Source organism: Oncorhynchus mykiss, chromosome 5, assembly GCF_013265735.2.
Source record: "Oncorhynchus mykiss isolate Arlee chromosome 5, USDA_OmykA_1.1, whole genome shotgun sequence".
NCBI classification, from domain to species: Eukaryota; Metazoa; Chordata; class Actinopteri; order Salmoniformes; family Salmonidae; genus Oncorhynchus; species Oncorhynchus mykiss.
This window is the reverse complement of record NC_048569.1, coordinates 42,043,574-42,066,812: the sequence shown is the minus strand read 5'-3', so window position 1 is coordinate 42,066,812 and position 23,239 is coordinate 42,043,574. Positions and strand designations below refer to the sequence as shown.

At 47.6% G+C, this 23,239-nt stretch overlaps 1 protein-coding gene across 2 annotated transcripts in view; it reads right to left on the bottom strand.

The window, feature by feature from the left end:
• LOC110522946 (A disintegrin and metalloproteinase with thrombospondin motifs 6) overlaps positions 1–23,239 on the bottom strand; it is a 145,915-nt gene that overhangs the window by 121,549 nt on the left and 1,127 nt on the right. For both annotated transcript variants that reach the window (XM_036977579.1, XM_036977580.1), the window contains exons 2-6: positions 21,248–21,763; positions 20,376–20,776; positions 12,948–13,128; positions 11,089–11,324; positions 10,525–10,608 (exon numbers count right to left, since the gene is read on the bottom strand). In XM_036977579.1, the coding sequence (XP_036833474.1) occupies positions 10,525–10,608; positions 11,089–11,324; positions 12,948–13,128; positions 20,376–20,776; positions 21,248–21,350 (1,005 nt within the window). In that variant the 5' untranslated portion in view covers positions 21,351–21,763. The remainder of the gene's footprint in view (positions 1–10,524; positions 10,609–11,088; positions 11,325–12,947; positions 13,129–20,375; positions 20,777–21,247; positions 21,764–23,239) is intronic.

Below are 23,239 nucleotides of genomic sequence, written 5' to 3'. Positions count from 1 at the left end.
TATGAACATTCTGAATACATCCACAACCCTGAACACATCCACAACCCTGAACAGTCTGAACACATCCACAACCCTGAACAGTCTGAACACATCCACAACCCAAAACAGTCTGAACACATCCACAACCCAGAACAGTCTGAACACATCCACAACCCAGACAAGTCTGAATCCACAACCCAGAACAGTCTGAACACCACCACAACCCAGAACAATCTGAACACATCCACAACCCTGAACAGTCTGAATACATCCACAACCCTGAACACATACACAACCCTGAACAGTCTGAACACATCCACAACCCTGAACATTCTGAACACATCCAAAACCCTGAACAGTCTGAACACATCCACAACCTTGAACAGTCTGAACACATCCACAACCCTGAACAGTCTGAACACACACACAACCCTGAACAGTCTGAATACATCCACAACCCTGAACAGTCTGAATACATCCACAACCCTGAACAGTCTGAACACAGCCACAACCCTGAACAGTCTGAACACATTCCACAACCCTGAACAGTCTGAATACATCCACAACCCTGAACATTCTGAATACATCCACAACCCTGAACAGTCTGAACACATCCACAACCCTGAACAGTCTGAACACATCCACAACCCTGAAACAGTCTGAACACATCCACAACCCTGAACATTCTGAACACATCCACAACCCTGAACAGTCTGAATACATCCACAACCCTGAACATTCTGAATACATCCACAACCCTGAACAGTCTGAACACATCCACAACCCTGAACAGTCTGAACACATCCACAACCCTGAACAGTCTGAACACATCCACAACCCTGAACAGTCTGAACACATCCACAACCCTGAACAGTCTGAACACATCCACAACCCAGAACAGTCTGAACACATCCACAACCCTGAACAGTCTGAACACATCCACAACCCTGAACAATCTGAACACATCCACAACCCTGAACAGTCTGAATACATCCACAACCCTGAACACATACACAACCCTGAACAGTCTGAACACATCCACAACCCTGAACATTCTGAACACATCCACAACCCTGAACAGTCTGAACACATCCACAACCCTGAACAGTCTGAACACATCCACAACCCTGAACAGTCTGAACACATCCACAACCCTGAACAGTCTGAACACATCCACAACCCTGAACAGTCTGAACTACATCCACAACCCTGAACAGTCTGAACACATCCACAACCCTGAACAGTCTGAACACATCCACAACCCTGAACAGTCTGAACACATCCACAACCCTGAACATTCTGAACACATCCACAACCCTGAACAGTCTGAACACATCCACAACCCTGAACAGTCTGAACACATCCACAACCCTGAACAGTCTGAACACATCCACAACCCTGAACATTCTGAACACATCCACAACCCTGAACATTCTGAACACATCCACAACCCTGAACAGTCTGAATACATCCACAACCCTGAACAGTCTGAACACATCCACAACCCTGAACAGTCTGAACACATCCACAACCCTGAACAGTCTGAACACATCCACAACCCTGAACAGTCTGAACACATCCACAACCCTGAACAGTCTGAACACATCCACAACCCTGAACAGTCTGAACACATCCACAACCCTGAACAGTCTGAACACATCCACAACCCTGAACAGTCTGAACACATCCACAACCCTGAACAGTCTGAACACATCCACAACCCTGAACAGTCTGAACACATCCACAACCCTGAACAGTCTGAACACATCCACAACCCTGAACAGTCTGAACACATCCACAACCCTGAACAGTCTGAACACATCCACAACCCTGAACAGTCTGAACACATCCACAACCCTGAACAGTCTGAACACATCCACAACCCTGAACAGTCTGAACACATCCACAACCCTGAACAGTCTGAATACATCCACAACCCTGAACATTCTGAACACATCCACAACCCTGAACAGTCTGAACACATCCACAACCCTGAACAGTCTGAACACATCCACAACCCTGAACAGTCTGAATACATCCACAACCCTGAACAGTCTGAACACATCCACAACCCTGAACAGTCTGAACACATCCACAACCCTGAACAGTCTGAACACATCCACAACCCTGAACAGTCTGAACACATCCACAACCCTGAACAGTCTGAACACATCCACAACCCTGAACAGTCTGAACACATCCACAACCCTGAACATTCTGAACACATCCACAACCCTGAACAGTCTGAACACATCCACAACCCTGAACAGTCTGAACACATCCACAACCCTGAACAGTCTGAACACATCCACAACCCTGAACAGTCTGAACACATCCACAACCCTGAACAGTCTGAACACATCCACAACCCTGAACAGTCTGAACACATCCACAACCCTGAACAGTCTGAACACATCCACAACCCTGAACAGTCTGAACACATCCACAACCCTGAACAGTCTGAACACATCCACAACCCTGAACAGTCTGAACACATCCACAACCCTGAACAGTCTGAACACATCCACAACCCTGAACAGTCTGAACACATCCACAACCTGAACAGTCTGAACACATCCACAACCCTGAACAGTCTGAACACATCCACAACCCTGAACAGTCTGAACACATCCACAACCCTGAACAGTCTGAAAACATCCACAACCCAGAACAGTCTGAACACATCCACAACCCATAACATTATGAACACATCCACTACCCAGAACATTCTGAATACATCCACAACTATGAACATTCTGAATACATCCACAACCCTGAACACATCCACAACCCTGAACAGTCTGAACACATCCACAACCCTGAACAGTCTGAACACATCCACAACCCAAAACAGTCTGAACACATCCACAACCCAGAACAGTCTGAACACATCCACAACCCAGACAAGTCTGAATCCACAACCCAGAACAGTCTGAACACCACCACAACCCAGAACAATCTGAACACATCCACAACCCTGAACAGTCTGAATACATCCACAACCCTGAACACATACACAACCCTGAACAGTCTGAACACATCCACAACCCTGAACATTCTGAACACATCCAAAACCCTGAACAGTCTGAACACATCCACAACCTTGAACAGTCTGAACACATCCACAACCCTGAACAGTCTGAACACACACACAACCCTGAACAGTCTGAATACATCCACAACCCTGAACAGTCTGAATACATCCACAACCCTGAACAGTCTGAACACATCCACAACCCTGAACAGTCTGAACACATCCACAACCCTGAACAGTCTGAATACATCCACAACCCTGAACAGTCTGAATACATCCACAACCCTGAACAGTCTGAACACATCCACAACCCTGAACAGTCTGAACACATCCACAACCCTGAACAGTCTGAATACATCCACAACCCTGAACATTCTGAACACATCCACAACCCTGAACATTCTGAATACATCCACAACCCTGAACATTCTGAATACATCCACAACCCTGAACAGTCTGAACACATCCACAACCCTGAACATTCTGAACACATCCACAACCCTGAACAGTCTGAATACATCCACAACCATGACATTCTGAATACATCCACAACCCTGAACAGTCTGAACACATCCACAACCCTGAACAGTCTGAACACATCCACAACCCTGAACAGTCTGAACACATCCACAACCCTGAACAGTCTGAACACATCCACAACCCTGAACAGTCTGAACACATCCACAACCCTGAACAGTCTGAACACATCCACAACCCTGAACAGTCTGAACACATCCACAACCCTGAACAGTCTGAACACATCCACAACCCTGAACAGTCTGAACACATCCACAACCCTGAACAGTCTGAACACATCCACAACCCTGAACAGTCTGAACACATCCACAACCCTGAACAGTCTGAACACATCCACAACCCTGAACAGTCTGAACACATCCACAACCCTGAACAGTCTGAACACATCCACAACCCTGAACAGTCTGAACACATCCACAACCCTGAACAGTCTGAACACATCCACAACCCTGAACAGTCTGAACACATCCACAACCCTGAACAGTCTGAACACATCCACAACCCTGAACAGTCTGAACACATCCACAACCCTGAACAGTCTGAACACATCCACAACCCTGAACAGTCTGAACACATCCACAACCCTGAACAGTCTGAACACATCCACAACCCTGAACAGTCTGAACACATCCACAACCCTGAACAGTCTGAACACATCCACAACCCTGAACAGTCTGAACACATCCACAACCCTGAACAGTCTGAACACATCCACAACCCTGAACAGTCTGAACACATCCACAACCCTGAACAGTCTGAACACATCCACAACCCTGAACAGTCTGAACACATCCACAACCCTGAACAGTCTGAACACATCCACAACCCTGAACAGTCTGAACACATCCACAACCCTGAACAGTCTGAACACATCCACAACCCTGAACAGTCTGAACACATCCACAACCCTGAACAGTCTGAACACATCCACAACCCTGAACAGTCTGAACACATCCACAACCCTGAACAGTCTGAACACATCCACAACCCTGAACAGTCTGAACACATCCACAACCCTGAACAGTCTGAACACATCCACAACCCTGAACAGTCTGAACACATCCACAACCCTGAACAGTCTGAACACATCCACAACCCTGAACAGTCTGAATACATCCACAACCCTGAACAGTCTGAACACATCCACAACCCTGAACAGTCTGAACACATCCACAACCCTGAACAGTCTGAACACATCCACAACCCTGAACAGTCTGAACACATCCACAACCCTGAACATTCTGAACACATCCACAACCCTGAACAGTCTGAACACATCCACAACCCTGAACAGTCTGAACACATCCACAACCCTGAACATTCTGAACACATCCACAACCCTGAACAGTCTGAACACATCCACAACCCTGAACAGTCTGAACACATCCACAACCCTGAACAGTCTGAACACATCCACAACCCTGAACAGTCTGAACACATCCACAACCCTGAACAGTCTGAACACATCCACAACCCTGAACAGTCTGAACACATCCACAACCCTGAACAGTCTGAACACATCCACAACCCTGAACAGTCTGAACACATCCACAACCCAGAAAATTCTGAACACATCCCAGAATCTTCTGAACACAACCCAGAATCTTCTGAACACATCCACAACCCTGAACAGTCTGAACACATCCACAACCCAGAACATTCTGAACATATCCACAAACCTGAACAGTCTGAACACATCCACAACCCTGAACAGTCTGAACACATCCACAACCCAGAACAGTCTGAACACATCCACAACCCCGAACCGTCTGAACACATCCACAATCCTGAACAGTCTGAACACATCCACAACCCAGAACAGTCTGAATACATCCACAACCCTGAACAGTCTGAACACAGCCACAACCCTGAACAGTCTGAACACTTCCACAACCTGAACAGTCTGAATACATCCACAACCCTGAACAGTCTGAACACATCCACAACCCAAAACAGTCTGAACACATCCACAACCCAGAACAGTCTGAACACATCCACAACCCAGACAAGTCTGCATCCACAACCCAGAACAGTCTGAACACATCCACAACCCTGAACAGTCTGAACACATCCACAACCCTGAACAGTCTGAATACATCCACAACCCTGAACAGTCTGAACACATCCACAACCCTGAACAGTCTGAACACATCCACAACCCTGAACATTCTGAACACATCCACAACCCTGAACAGTCTGAACACATCCACAACCCTGAACAGTCTGAACACATCCACAACCCTGAACAGTCTGAACACATCCACAACCCTGAACAGTCTGAACACATCCACAACCCTGAACAGTCTGAATACATCCACAACCCTGAACAGTCTGAACACATCCACAACCCTGAACAGTCTGAACACATCCACAACCCTGAACAGTCTGAACACATCCACAACCCTGAACAGTCTGAATACATCCACAACCCTGAACAGTCTGAACACATCCACAACCCTGAACAGTCTGAACACATCCACAACCCTGAACAGTCTGAACTACATCCACAACCCTGAACAGTCTGAACACATCCACAACCCTGAACAGTCTGAACACATCCACAACCCTGAACAGTCTGAACACATCCACAACCCTGAACAGTCTGAACACATCCACAACCCTGAACAGTCTGAACACATCCACAACCCTGAACAGTCTGAACACATCCACAACCCTGAACAGTCTGAACACATCCACAACCTGAACATTCCTGAACACATCCACAACCCTGAACAGTCTGAACACATCCACAACCCTGAACATTCTGAACACATCCACAACCCTGAACAGTCTGAACACATCCACAACCTTGAACAGTCTGAACACATCCACAACCCTGAACAGTCTGAACACATCCACAACCCTGAACAGTCTGAACACATCCACAACCCTGAACAGTCTGAATACATCCACAACCCTGAACAGTCTGAACACATCCACAACCCTGAACAGTCTGAACACATCCACAACCCTGAACAGTCTGAACACATCCACAACCCTGAACATTCTGAATACATCCACAACCCTGAACATTCTGAATACATCCACAACCCTGAACAGTCTGAACACATCCACAACCCTGAACAGTCTGAACACATCCACAACCCTGAACAGTCTGAACACATCCACAACCCTGAACAGTCTGAACACATCCACAACCCTGAACAGTCTGAACACATCCACAACCCTGAACAGTCTGAACACATCCACAACCCTGAACAGTCTGAACACATCCACAACCCTGAACAGTCTGAACACATCCACAACCCTGAACAGTCTGAACACATCCACAACCCTGAACAGTCTGAACACATCCACAACCCTGAACAGTCTGAACACATCCACAACCCTGAACAGTCTGAACACATCACAACCCTGAACAGTCTGAACACATCCACAACCCTGAACAGTCTGAACACATCCACAACCCTGAACAGTCTGAACACATCCACAACCCTGAACAGTCTGAACACATCCACAACCTGAACAGTCTGAACACATCCACAACCCTGAACAGTCTGAACACATCCACAACCCTGAACAGTCTGAACACATCCACAACCCTGAACAGTCTGAACACATCCACAACCCTGAACAGTCTGAACACATCCACAACCCTGAACAGTCTGAACACATCCACAACCCTGAACAGTCTGAACACATCCACAACCCTGAACAGTCTGAACACATCCACAACCTGAACAGTCTGAACACATCCACAACCCTGAACAGTCTGAACACATCCACAACCCTGAACAGTCTGAACACATCCACAACCCTGAACAGTCTGAACACATCCACAACCCTGAACAGTCTGAACACATCCACAACCCTGAACAGTCTGAACACATCCACAACCCTGAACAGTCTGAACTACATCCACAACCCTGAACAGTCTGAACACATCCACAACCCTGAACAGTCTGAACACATCCACAACCCTGAACAGTCTGAACACATCCACAACCCTGAACAGTCTGAATACATCCACAACCCTGAACAGTCTGAATACATCCACAACCCTGAACAGTCTGAACACATCCACAACCCTGAACAGTCTGAACACATCCACAACCCTGAACAGTCTGAACACATCCACAACCCTGAACAGTCTGAACACATCCACAACCCTGAACATTCTGAACACATCCACAACCCTGAACAGTCTGAACACATCCACAACCCTGAACAGTCTGAACACATCCACAACCCTGAACAGTCTGAACACATCCACAACCCTGAACAGTCTGAACACATCCACAACCCTGAACAGTCTGAACACATCCACAACCCTGAACATTCTGAACACATCCACAACCCTGAACAGTCTGAACACATCCACAACCCTGAACAGTCTGAACACATCCACAACCCTGAACAGTCTGAACACATCCACAACCCTGAACAGTCTGAACACATCCACAACCTGAACATTCTGAACACATCCACAACCCTGAACAGTCTGAACACATCCACAACCCTGAACAGTCTGAACACATCCACAACCCTGAACAGTCTGAACACATCCACAACCCTGAACAGTCTGAACACATCCACAACCCTGAACAGTCTGAACACATCCACAACCCTGAACAGTCTGAATACATCCACAACCCTGAACAGTCTGAACACATCCACAACCCTGAACAGTCTGAACACATCCACAACCCTGAACAGTCTGAATACATCCACAACCCTGAACATTCTGAATACATCCACAACCCTGAACAGTCTGAACTACATCCACAACCCTGAACAGTCTGAACACATCCACAACCCTGAACAGTCTGAACACATCCACAACCCTGAACAGTCTGAACACATCCACAACCCTGAACAGTCTGAACACATCCACAACCCTGAACAGTCTGAATACATCCACAACCCTGAACATTCTGAACACATCCACAACCCTGAACAGTCTGAACACATCCACAACCCTGAACAGTCTGAACACATCCACAACCCTGAACAGTCTGAACACATCCACAACCCTGAACAGTCTGAACACATCCACAACCCTGAACAGTCTGAACACATCCACAACCCTGAACAGTCTGAACACATCCACAACCCTGAACAGTCTGAACACATCCACAACCCTGAACAGTCTGAACACATCCACAACCTGAACAGTCTGAATACATCCACAACCCTGAACAGTCTGAACACATCCACAACCCTGAACAGTCTGAACACATCCACAACCCTGAACAGTCTGAACACATCCACAACCCTGAACAGTCTGAACACATCCACAACCCTGAACAGTCTGAACACATCCACAACCCTGAACAGTCTGAACACATCCACAACCCTGAACAGTCTGAACACATCCACAACCCTGAACAGTCTGAACACATCCACAACCCTGAACAGTCTGAACACATCCACAACCCTGAACAGTCTGAACACATCCACAACCCTGAACAGTCTGAACACATCCACAACCCTGAACAGTCTGAACACATCCACAACCCTGAACAGTCTGAACACATCCACAACCCTGAACATTCTGAACACATCCACAACCCTGAACAGTCTGAACACATCCACAACCCTGAACAGTCTGAACACATCCACAACCCTGAACAGTCTGAACACATCTACAACCCTGAACAGTCTGAACACCACCACAACCCAGAACACATCCACAACCTTGAACATTCTGAACACATCACAACCCAGAACATTATGAACACATCCACAACTCTGAACATTCTGAACACCCGGCACAACCCAGAACATTATGAACACATCCACAACCCTGAACATTCTGAACACATCCACTACCCAGAAAATTCTGAACACATCCACTACCCAGAACATTCTGAACACATCCACAACCCAGAACAGTCTGAACACATCCACAACCCTGAACATTCTGAACACATCCACAACCCATAACATTATGAACACAAGCCAAAACCCTGAACATTCTGAACACATCCACAACCCAGAACACACAGAACCCAGCATTCTGTCAAGAACAGGGACAGCATTCTGCACTTGACTAGGGCTGAATTAAGATTAACACAAGCCACTCAAACTTTCACTTAAATTTGCTATTGACGTCAATGTATGATTGGGCCATCTTAGTAAAAAGCACCAGTCAAAAACGACAGTATATAAGCCTATAAAAGCCATGTCCACCATTTGACAGGATTCTGACATATCTGTTAAAATAATCCATATGACAAAAAATCTATATATTTTAACTATGAATATATCCATATTACACTCCATCTGGGTAAAACGTATCGGGTTCAGTCTTAAAACAGAGAATGTATGAAGACATATTAATCTCTGCTGGCGTCCATCCTGTATCGACAGACGCTAGACGTACAGTTCACCCTGTTTCTCCCATCAAACCTACACATTATATACAGGTAACTGCCAAAATAATGGAAACACCAATTATTGGGCCACCAGAACAGCTTCCATGCACCTTGGCATAGATTCTACAAGTGTCTGGGACTCTGCTGGAAGGCACGCAACACCATTCTTCCACAAGAAGTTTCTATCATTTTGGCAGTTACCTGCAGGTTGAATGTAAACATCCTCAATCAAATCTCCCTGAGGGAAGATGTCTGAGCTCATCTCCAACGGAGAGGCTTTCCTCTTTAGTGGCGGCAAACATATGATAAGCGCTTCCTGTCCTCTCTCCTTTCCTCGCTTCTTTTCTACTCTCGTCCCCTTCTCTCGCCACTTCTTGTCACTCCTCTCTCCCTTCTCTTTCCTCCTCCTAGTCTCCCCCAACGGCTTGGAATAACTATGTTACTGCATAAGAAGTAACCAAACCACAGAGATTGGAACTGAGATGACAGAAACACATAGATATTGATGTAGAAGAGAGAGAGAGAGAGAGAGAGAGAGAGAGAGAGAGAGAGAGAGAGAGAGAGAGAGAGAGAGAGAGAGAGAGAGAGAGAGAGAGAGAGAGAGAGAGAGAGAGAGAGAGAGAGGGGTACACCCACCTGGTCTTCAGTCAGTACGATCAGGCGGGTTACTATAATGTTCACAACGTTTCCTAGGCTGGCATCACGGTAAAGTTTGGCAACCTGACCTCCAGAAAAGAAGTAAAAGACACAAAGTCAGACAAACTGTGTCCACGTGTCACGACGCTTGATCGGTGTTTCCATCACACATACTGGGGGGGGGGGGTTGAAAAACGGCCATCACACATTCAGCTCACGCTGCGATTTAAATGTATGTTTTCAGTAAGAGAGAACAAACGAAATGATAACCAAAGGAAGAAACACTTTGAATAGCATTGTTCATGCTCTAATGCATTACATCGGCGTGTTTCCAATATCAGTAGGCTAGGGACTCATCTCAATGTCTTTCCTCCAAACTGCTCTCACCCATCCTGTGAACTCAAACTAGTGTAAATGTAGGGGGAAGAGATGAGGAGATGAAGCCACGTTAGACCGTTGATATTAACCCCGTTTGAGATTGACCCAAACTTTATTACCAGGTTTGTTTGTTTTTTTGTCAGACAAAACAACACTAATCGAAGCAAAAAGCAGGATCAAACTTACAATATTCATCACAGACAGGATGTAATGCTCGATGTCTTTGCGGCCATGGTAACCAACCATCATCTTATCAGCTACCACCAGGGTCTCTACGAAACGTTCCGTGCTGAGTGACCGCCTCCGTCTGTGGCCCCCCCCGGGCAGGGTGCTGTTGGACCCAGGGGCTGGGGTGGGAGAGGACGAGGGAGAGGTTGGGGAAGGAGTGCTATGTTGGCACGGGCTCGCGTTTTTTGTGAGGTCTGGGAATGAAGGAGGGAGAGGTAGTTTATATGAGAAAAAAAGATTAGCAACTGAGCGAGAAAAGTTGATGGTAATGCTGTGGGAAGAAAAAAAAATCACAGGTGATTATAGGCAATGGTTTATCTGGTGATCATCTCCATGGGCTATTTGAACTTTTAAAAAAGATAGGTAGAATGTGATACTGTTCACCTCCGGGGAAACATTCAGGGAGACTAGAACTACTCATGATTTGATAACAAATAATGAGTTCAACACTTGTTTTAAAATGTCAACATAAAAAAAACAAGCCACTAAATTAAAACACAATGATACAATCAGATATAGCCCATTGTGAAGGCATAGCCAGAGCAGAGCCAGCGGAGAGTTGGAGATAGGATTGCAGACATGTTGGGAATCTGGCCTTTTGAACCTTGCAGCTGAGGGCTTGCCTTCCTTTATGGCCCAGATGCTCTGGGGAAAAGCTATAAGATAGAACGTGTCAGGGCACGTCAGCTTCCTGCCGATGACAGCCTTCGCTGCTACTTAGAAGACTTTGGTCCAAATACCTACACATCCACCTGGTTCCCCTCTAATCCCTATCCCATCACATCTCACAGGACACCGCTCTGATGAGAGCCAGAGTATGTGAATTGTCCACATGTGGAATTGTCCACATCTGGAATTGTCCACGTCTGGAGGAAACCTGTCACCATCCCTACAGGGAAGCATGGTGGCATCATGCTGTGAGGATGTTTTTTCAGCGGCAGGGACTGGGAGACTAGTCAGGATCGAGGTAAAGATGAACGGAGAAAAGTACAGAGAGATCCTTGATGAAAACCTGCCCCAGAGGGCTCAGGACCTCAGAATGGGGCGAAGGTTCATCTTCCAACAGGACAACGACCCTAAGGACACAGCCAAGACAACACAGGAGTGGCTTCGGGACAAGTCTCTGAATGTCCTTCAGTGGACCAGCCAGAGGCCAGACTTAAACCCAATCGAACATCTCTGGAGAGACCTGAAAATAGCTGTGCAGCAACACTACCCATCCAACCTGACAGAGCTTGAGAGGATCTGCAGAGAAGAATGGGAGAAACTCCCCAAATACAGATGTGCCAAGATTGTAGCGTCATACCCAAGACGACACGAGGTTGTACTCGCTGCCAAAGGTGGTTCAACAAAGTACTGAGTAAAGGGTCTGAATACTTATGTAAATGTGATATTTTATCAATAAAAAATGTGCTAACATGTCTAAAAACCTGTTTTTGCTTTGTCATTATGGGGTATTGTGTGTAGATTGATGAGGGGGAAAAAACAATTTAATTCATTTCAGAATAAGGCTGTAACGCATCAAAATGTGGAAAAAGCCAAGGGGCTTGAATACTTTCCGAATGCACCGTACACCAGGCTGAGGGGAGGCCCGTATGGGCCAGCCCAACAGCAGCGCGGTCACATCCACCGGAACCTGGGCCTAGAACCAAACCAGCACTTCCTCTGGACCGCTAGGAATATCTGCTCATTTATGTTACTCACCCAGCTCAGAGTCAATCCAGACTGAGGGCAGTGAAGAGCATGGAAGAGGAACAGGGAAGGGAAGGGAGGAGAGGAGAAAGGAGAAGAAGAAGAGAAGAGGATGCGTCACCAACCTGAGATGCCACAGCTGAACTCGTGTTGGCCGGGTTGCTGCCGCGGCGAGGGGATGGAAGACTTTTTATAAATAACATGCTGCTGTCCTTCTCCCTGGTCCCATTGGCTGGAAGTGGTGGACGATATATTCTTTAATGGCTCTATTAAATACTGCTCTTCTTCTGTGGTAATAACGCCGTGCTTGTTGAGAAACAAGAACATCGAGAGAGACAGGTTATAAGCGAACAAGGCAAACAACATTACAACGCACACACACACATAAACACGACAGTTGAATTGGTCTTATTGTAGTTTTAAAATAATTACATGGAAAATGTCTGACAATTTTTGTCAAAAGTAAGTCCTACCAGCCTAAATGGACTTACAGTGAACCATTTATGCCGTTTATATGAAATGACCTTTGACAAATAACCCCCTATCATTTTCATTATAGTCAGCAAAATATTGTTATACTAATGAGTATTATCAACCAGGTTGAATGCTTTTTTTCCCCCCAGCACAACCACAATCATCTGTGAAATGATTGGCACCCCGAGTCAGAGCTAAGTGGCTAATGGTGTGTTCCAGCCTTGGTCACGTAACATTGCAGGCTACAACACATAGAACAACTAACTCACAGCTCCGCTCTGCTCTCCTCTGTGTGTCGCACTGCAGTCAGACGTGAAAACACCCCACACTCTGAAGCAATTTGATAAATCATGTTATAACAACCAATTACACCTAGAACAACGCTGTAATTACTGGGACTGGAACCAAAGTACACAGCTCTCTGCCCTCGAACACCCTCTTTGTAACATAAATTGAAAAAGTACTTCAGAATGTGTTTATAAAAAACATTGGCACGCTGCATCACTCAGTAAAAACCCACAATGAAACCAATTAACCAAATATGACAACCTGGCACACGCCGGCAAGAAACCAATATTTGATAAAAGCCTAGCAGAGTGCGATGTCAAGATGTCTGGCAATTTACGAGATTAAACTACAGATACATTTCAGTTTTGTCCATTTTTGGTACTATTAAAACGGTATGAGGCGAAACAGACCTAATACTAATTCAATTTATGATACTGGAGCTGTGGGGCTGCCAGTACGTTTGGCCGCAAGAACGGCAATACATGTTTTTCTCCAAATGATTGCGATTGGCACAGAGGAACAGGGCTTTCTCCTTGTTCTGAGACGTTTCGAAGTAAATGAGGGGGGATAAGAGTTTTTCCAATCGCTTCCAACAGTGAGTTTTAACGAAGACAGTCTGGCCAGTCCGTCAGTCTAAGATCAACAGCCCGAGGACCAATACCTCAGCTTTGATGATTAGCCGCTTCGTTAAAGCCAACAGAAAGCAACACATTCGCTTTCTTTCTTATTTCGCTGGAGAAATTCCAGTTCAAAACCCCCTAGGCTAACCCCTAACCTCCAAACATACACTTCTCATAGATCTGACACTATCAGATGAGTCCTAGCCCAGGGCGGTGTTGAGCTATTACCATATTGCCTACCTACACTCATCCAACCCCTTCAGAACTACAAGAAATTACTATGTGTTAATTAGGGGCTAGGGGTTGATTTGGGACTGGGTATTAGTTTATCTGAGGAAACCGGAACCTGAAGAGAGGTTTTAAGTGTGCCCAAAACAAGATTTGGCTTCGACAGTTTAGTAAGCAAACAGAAAGACAGCCCTGCATGCTTATCTGTCACAGTCCATTGAGAAGGATATGTATCGCTATGGTGAGCTGGCTGGTTGGCTGGCTGGCTTGTTGGCTAGCTAACGACTGGATGGATTTTTGGTTCTTCAAAGTAGGTGGACTGGCTGGCTGGTTGGTTCTTTATAGTGGGTGGACTGGCTGGCTGGCTGGTTCTTTATAGTGGGTCGACTGGCTGGCTGGCTGGTTGGTTCTTTATAGTGGGTGGACTGGCTGGCTGCCTGGCTGGTTGGTTCTTTATAGTGGGTGGACTGGCTGGCTGGCTGGTTGGTTCTTTATAGTGGGTTGACTGGCTGGCTGGCTGGTTGGTTCTTTATAGTGGGTGGACTGGCTGGCTGGCTGGCTGGTTGGTTCTTTATAGTGGGTGGACTGGCTGGCTGGCTGGTTGGTTCTTTATAGTGGGTGGACTGGCTGGCTGGCTGGTTGGTTCTTTATAGTGGGTGGACTGGCTGGCTGGCTGGCTGGTTGGTTCTTTATAGTGGGTGGACTGGCTGGCTGGCTGGTTGGTTGGTTCTTTATAGTGGGTGGACTGGCTGGCTGGCTGGTTGGTTGGTTCTTTATAGTGGGTGGACTGGCTGGCTGGCTGGTTGGTTCTTTATAGTGGGTGGACTGGCTGGCTGGCTGGTTGGTTCTTTATAGTGGGTGGACTGGCTGGCTGGCTGGCTGGTTGGTTCTTTATAGTGGGTGGACTGGCTGGCTGGCTGGTTGGTTGGTTCTTTATAGTGGGTGGACTGGCTGGCTGGCTGGTTGGTTGGTTCTTTATAGTGGGTGGACTGGCTGGCTGGCTGGTTGGTTCTTTATAGTGGGTGAACTGGCTGGCTGGCTGGTTGGTTGTTTATAGTGGGTGGACTGGCTGGCTGGTTGTGACTAAAGCTCTGATGATCCAGTAAAGCAACCTTTCTTAATTAAAGTATGCGTCGCGACGACATGTTAACTGTGCATGACGACATGTTAACGGTGCATGGCGACATGTTAACGGTGCATGACGACATGTTAACGGTGCATGGCGACATGTTAACGGTGCATGGCGACATGTTAACGGTGCATGGCGACATGTTAACGGTGCATGACGACATGTTAACGGTGCATGGCGACATGTCAGAGTAAAAACAAATATTTCTAGGAACTCAGAGGAGGTCTCAACTTACTGTTTAGAGTTAGGAGAGTAGAATATGCAAGATGCAATTTGGGGCGCCCCCATTGATTTTGTTAGTCACTCTCACTCAGATATCATATTAACATGGCATTAGTCATGGCAAAATGTGTAGAATTTAAGGACATTTTCTTTAAATCTGCTAAGATTTCTCTCCACCCCATGGCAAAATGTTTAGAATTGCAGGAGCCCTCCGGTACTGCTGCTCATTCCGTTCACCAGCTCCGGAGGTCTACGTCTTCTAGGCGTCACTGAACTGGATTCATTACCACCAACCCCAGACTGTCTTGTCTCATTACGCACACCTGGATCCCATTCCCCCTGATTAGTATGTTATATATGTGCCCTCTGTTCCCCATTGTCCTTGCCGATTATTGGAATTAGCCTGCCGTGATGACAACCTGTCACTCGACCAGCTCATCAGCATTTGGACAAGCTCCTGCAATCCCGGCGAAGACCTGTGCGGAATCCAGAGCCCATGGCTACACCTGCTCCGTGGCCAGAGCCCATGGCTACACTTGCTCCGTGGCCAGAGCCCATGGCTACACCTGCTCCGTGGCCAGAGCCCATGGCTACACCTGCTCCGTGGCCAGAGCCCATGGCTACACCTGCTCCGTGGCCAGAGCCCATGGCTACACCTGCTCCGTGGCCAGAGCTGATGGAGGTGAAGCGCTCGTAGGACTCGACCTCGGGTCCGGATGTTTCCCAGACCGCGGCCCCCCAGTTCAAGGCCCGTCCGGTCAGTGCCGAGATGAAGGTGGCAACCCTGTCTCTCCCGGAGAGGTACCGGATCGCATTGCAGAAGGAATCCCTTGCATCTCGCTGGTGCGCCATCAAAGCGCTCCGGGAGGGACAGGGGTATTCCGCGGGCCGGCTCAGATGGGACGGAGGCAGGTCATGGTGTGGGGGCTGGTGCCGCAACTTGTGCTGGAGACTGGAGGGACTGCACATTCCCCTCCAAGCGCAGGATAGTTGCCAGAACGCTGTCCATAGAGCTGCCGAGTCTGAAGAGACGGTCCTCGTGAGTGTAGGAGAAGGAGGAATCTGGGCCTCTGCTCCTATTGTGGAGAAAGGGGTCATTTCTCCCCGACCTGCACTCTATCCACAAATAGGCGAGGAGTTGACAAGACATGGAATTATCCTGCTCCAACCCAGGTAGGATGCAAGATCTCCCCTCCTTTTCTGTCAACTCAACCAGCGTGTTTTCCCTTTAAATTCCCTGAATACCCTAGTCCCTCACTCCCGTTAGCTCTGATTTGAGAGCTGCCGGGAATCTTTTAGATAGCGCATTACGCATTCCTTTGTTTCCCCTACAGTCACCCATTCCGGTTCGAGCCCTGGATAATCGCCCAATAGGGACAGAGCTCGTACATCACATCACTGTTCCCGTTTCTCTGCTGACCCATGACACTCATTTAGAACAGATCACATTTTTGATTATCGACACCCCCACGCACCCCGTTGTTTTAGTTCTCCCTGGTTGAGGTGGCATAACCCTGTTATTTCCTGGTCCGAGAGGAGACTGCTGGGTTGGTTGCATGAGTGTCAGGGGAGATGTCAACACCACTACGGTGGAAAGTCCGGACCACGCCCCTCAAGTGGAGTTACCGGAGGAATTCCAGGATCTGCACCGGGTTTTCTCTAAGACCCAGGTTACACGCCTGCCTCCCCATCGCCCCTGGGATTGTGCCATTGACCTGCTGTCTGACACAGCCCTGCCGAGAGGACACGTCTATCCCCTCTCCTATGCGGAGACCGAGGCCATGGAGACCTATGTACACGAGAGCCTCCAGCAGAGTTTTATCAAATCAAATCAAATTTATTTATATAGCCCTTTGTACATCAGCTGATATCTCAAAGTGCTGTACAGAAACCCAGCCTAAAACCCCAAACAGCAAGCAATGCAGGTGTAGAAGCACGATGGCTAGGAAAAACTACCTAGAAAGGCCAAAACCTAGGAAGAAACCTAGAGAGGAACCACTCTATGTGGGGTGGCCAGTCCTCTTCTGGCTGTGCCGGGTGGAGATTATAACAGAACATGGCCAAGATGTTCAAATGTTCATAAATGACCAGCATGGTCGAATAATAATAAGGCAAAACAGTTGAAACTGGAGCAGCAGCACGGTCAGGTGGACTGGGGACAGCAAGGAGTCAACATGTTAGGTATTCCTGGGGCATGGTCCTAGGGCTCAGGTCCTCCGAGAGAGAGAAAGAAAGAGAGAATTAGAGAGAGCATATGTGGGATGGCCAGTCCTCTTCTGGCTGTGCCGGGTGGAGATTATAACAGAACATGGCCAAGATGTTCAAATGTTCATAAATGACCAGCATGGTCGAATAATAATAAGGCAGAACAGTTTAAACTGACGCCTCTCTACATTGTCAGCCTCCTCAAGCTTATTTTTTGTTAAAAAGAAAGATGGGGAACTGCGCCCCTGCATTGATTATCGAACTCTGAATAAAGCCACCGTCAAGTTCAGTTATCCTTTACCCCTCATCCCAACCATTTTTGAACAAATGCACGGGGCGCAGTACTTCACGAAACTGGAAGGCGACATTTGTGCAGGCGACGAATGGAAAACTGCCTTTTCCATGACCACGGGCCATTACGAGCATCTCGTAATGCCTTTTGGCCTGTCTAATGCTCCTTCAGTCATCCAGGCCTTTATTGATGAAGTATTTCGGGACATGCTGGGACGTGGTGTAGTGTTTTATATAGACAACATTTTGGTCTATTCTGCTGACCGCGCCCAGCATGTCTCGTTAGTCAGATCTGTGCTGGGAAGACCGTTGGAGCATGATCTATATGTTAAACAAGAGAAGTGTTTGTTTTTCCAGCGGCCCGTGTCCTTTTTGGGCTACTTCATATCCACGGAGTGGAGAAGGAGGAGCAACGCGTCAGCGCACTCAGGTCATGGCCCATCCCCAACTTCATGAAAGCAGTCCAGCGATACCTGGGGTTTGCCAACTAATTGGTTCATCCAGGGGCTTCAGCAGAGTGGTCGCTCCTCTTACCTCCCTGCTGAGAGGAAGTCCCCAGCGGCTTCGTTGGACGGCACACACTCATCTCTGTGCGTCGGCACAAGGAACAGGCCGACCACCACCGCAGGCGCCTGTCTGGCTCTCCACCCAGAACCTACCCCTCCGCCTGCCCTGCCGGAAACTGAGCCTGCGGTTTGTGGGGCCGTTTAAAGTCCTGAGGAGGGTTAATGAGGTAACATACCATTTGCATCTCCCTGCTGATTACCGCATTAACTTGACTTTTCATGTTTCTCTCCTCAGGCCAGTGGTGCCTGGTCTCCTCGCTGAGGCTGGACACAGACGGACCTCCTCCTCTGGACATCGAGGGAGGTTCCGGCATACTCGGTCCGTGAATTCCTGGATTCGAGGCGTCGTGCGGGGTGTCTCCAGTACCTCATCGACTGGTAGGGGTACGCACATCCTGGACGCTTCGCTGACCAGGGATTTTCACCATCGGCGCCCAGACCGACCCGCACCACGTCCCTGTGGTCGTCCCCGAGGCCGGTGTCGTCCCACTGCTGGTGCAGTGCGTCGGGGGGTACTGTCACCGGATCCCCCCCGGTACTGCTGCTCATTCCGTTCACCAGCTCCGGAGGTCTACGTCACCGGCCTTCTAGGCGTCACTGAACTGGATTCATTACCACCAACACCGGACTATCTTGTCTCATTACGCACACCTGGTTCCCATTCCCCCTGATTAGTATGTTCTCCGTTGTCCTTGTCGGTTATTGCTACCATGTCCGTTGGTCCTGTGAGTACCTGTGCTGTTGTATTGGCTACCATGCTACGTGTATTTGTGCACTTGTTTTACGGGTCTCGTCTCGAGTATTATTTAGAGGTTTGTACCTCGCTCTTTTGTTTGGGTGGAGAATATAAAACCCCCTATTACGTATTCCTGCACCTGTCTCCAATCACTAACATGACAAAATGTAAGTTAAAACTTCAATTTCTTTCTTCGCTGTCAACCAAATCTTGCTTAGGACCCCAAAAGGGATCATGTTTTTATGGCCTTGGGTCCCAGGAAAACACAGAATTTCTCAATGTTCCCAGGCTGAAAAAGCCTAAGAACCCCTGCTGTAGAGAGCTTTCCCCGTTAGCCTTAACCTACTTTGCCCTATCCTAAGTGGCACTGTGCCAGGTGGAAGGAGGCCAACATGCTATTTAGCAAACTCCACTCTGTCTAATCCTGTGACAGTAGAGCTGAGGGTTTGTCTGAGGTAGCCAGAGCAAAGAGAAGGCATAGTATTAACTCTCTGTGACTGGTCAATGGGGGCCTCCTGGCCTCCTCACAAAACAGATCCTTAAGTACTCAAATAATATTCAAACACACTCAAATATCCAGAAATACATTCAGACATACTCTAAACAAAAGTCACAGAAACCCATAAAGGGGAGTAGAGTGGTGGTGGGTGTTCTACTTGGAAACAGACAGATTGTGTTGTCCTCTTTTCCATCATTCCATCACACATTTCAATACCCTGACTGGCTAACAGTAGCTTCCTTCCAAACACACACCCAAACCAAACACATCAACTCCAGAATCCCATGGTACTCACCAAGCCCTTACAGTTACTGAGCGCTACTCTGGTGGAGCTGTACTGATCCTGCAGGTATCCTACATAGTGGCAGTTCTCCACCATGTCATGTCTCCACTCCAGGCCCTCTCTCCCCCAGTACTCCACCGTGAAATGTTTGGACACCAGCTGGGGGTTGAGGGTCAAGTTCAAGTGAAAGTGCTTTCCGTAAGCCGACAGTCTGTAGAAGACTCGGGTCTGGGCCGGGTCCTGTTCGGCGCGGCCGGTTGGCTCTGGGCCGACGGCGGTGCTGGTTGGGTCGGCGGTTCGTCTCCTGCGACCGGGCCGGTGGTGTTTCACAGTGTAGCTGAGGAAGTCCCCGTTCTCGTCCACCTGCATCGGCACAGTCAGCTGGTAGTGCTGCAGGTAGGACAGGTACTCCACTTTTACAGAAAAGAACAGATGGGGAGAGATGAGCCATTGGAGGAGGGGTGTACGAGGAGGAAAGGACGAGGAAGAGAAAAATGAACACAGAATGAGAATCTGAGTAAGAACATTGATACACTACAGGAAGAAGTGACATATTTAAGACAATGGGGGCGCTCCAGCCATTACAGAATATAACAGGACGACACCCTACAGATAGTAGAACTCATAGAATGAAGAATGTCTATGGTGGAACTCCGACAGACAGACAGACAGGCAGGACAGACATGACCTCATCACCAGATGAGGTCAGAACATCACCAGATGTTGCAGATGTCTCACTGACTGACCACTGACCATGAGCAGCAACCATGCATACACCTGCCTCACCGGGAGGACAAATCTGTTTCTCTGAAGGAGAGCAGTTCTAGCACCTTGGCTGCAATCAAGCAAGTTAAGATGTGCAATTAAGCAATGAGCAGTCCTACCTTGTGAGTTGTGCGAAAGTCTTTGAAATTCAGAGGAAGCCATGACCACCACCAGGCTCAATATCAATATACAAGTCAGCGTCTTCCGCAAAATTTCCATCATTCAGAGAAAGGTCTGACATGGGGTTGGGGGGAGGAGGGGTGAGGGGGGTGGTGGTGCTACTGACGGGCTAGGAACACACGATCAGTCCGGCGTGCCTGGCACCATAACAAGCCCATGGTTTGGGTCCTCTGTGGGGGGAATGTTCTCACTACTTCTTCTTCTCTTCTTGTCTCATCCAGGTCTCATCCAGAGAATGTCTCCGAGACACTCAGATTCCTCCTGAGGGCAGCAGACACTTCCAGACCTCACTGGCGTTTCCCTTGGAGCTCATGTCAGCCACTCATCATGGGAGGCGGTGATGCTAGAATCCATCAGTAGATCAGTCAGTCAGTCACTTCAAGCACGTCCACAGCAGCAAATCTATAGATCTAGATCTATATTGGAAGCTTGTCTTGACCAATCCATCTGCATACCTGTGAATACATCATTGCATAGTTCAATAAGCATACCTGCTACAAAACAACTAGTCTACACTCTTAGAAAAATCTAGAACCTAAAAGGGTTCTTCGGGTGTCCCTAGGAGAACCCTTTGATAAACCCTTTTTGGTTCCAGGTAGAACCCTTTTGGGTTCCATGTAGAACCCTTTCCACAGAGGGTTATACATGGAACCCAAAAGAGTTCTACCTGGAACCAAAAAGCATTCTATTTGGAACTGAAAAGCATTCTACCTGGGGAAAAGAGGGTTCTCGAATCGTGACTGCCAAATAACCCTTTTGGAACCCTTTTTTCTAAGAGTGTACTACATAGGCCAAACTTCTAATCTGCAAATTACAATTAGCCATGGAAAAAAAAGTATGCCTAACGACTGCACAGCATATTCACCAACAGTACACTCCATGACAGAAATACCCTCCTCCTGTAGCCTGCTTACCCAGCATGCCATGGTTTGTGGTTAGCAGGATAGCGTTTTTCGTCATGAATCTTCGTCATGAATCTACAGGCAGCTCTGCAGAGTGGCCGCTAGCTGGCACGGCCACAAAGTCATACAATCTCATTTTAAACCGAACCTGAACCTTAACCCTAATCACACTGCTAACCTTAACCTTAAATTAAGCACATTTTGGTGTTCATACATTTTTTCAATATAGCCCATTTTAACTTCGCAGCTGACTTAATTAACTAACGGGAAATCGCTCAGTTCTGCCTCCAGGACTAGACTCGTGACAATAAACGTCAACATGCATGTGGCTAACGGTGTTTGTGACACCATACCATCTCCACAGCCTAAGGAGAAGTCAGTCTTTCAGATATTCCACAGCAAGTCACAACAACAAGACGATGATCAAGTACAAAAGCAGCCTGTGCTTCGATGTCCGCCAGCCTCCTCAGTCAACACAGCACCTGTCTCTATAACAGGTTTAGGCATCTCTCTCCCACTGACTCTCTCTGCAGCCAGGAGCAAATCAAAAGATTAACGTTGCTCTCAGCAAGCCCTCTGTGCGTGTGTGCGTATGTAATAACGCAGAAATAAAGGTGTTATAATAGTGTAATAACATACACATTTATCATTGAACCTATCCATCAATGAGTGAATAAATCAATCACTTGGTCTATATTTCAAACCAATTACCGGATATTCTTCAAGAAAGAGAGGGTCACTCACTCACACAGCTCATAAACGGCATGCCATACTTTTAGAACCAAGTCCAGGCGAGGTTCCAAGTTTACGTCCAAGTGAAAACGCGTAAATTCCAGTAATCACCTCTGATCTATCGGATGTGCGTAAAGACAGTATGGGTGGTTATCTGTCTGTGGCTAGAATCCAGAGTTGGAAGCGGCGTGTTGCACCTTCTGTAAGCTCTATATAATGAACATCTAGCGGCACATATCCAGACAGCAGCGCTACATCTACTTGGCCACTCCGTCTGACCCAGACATTTGGCACCCA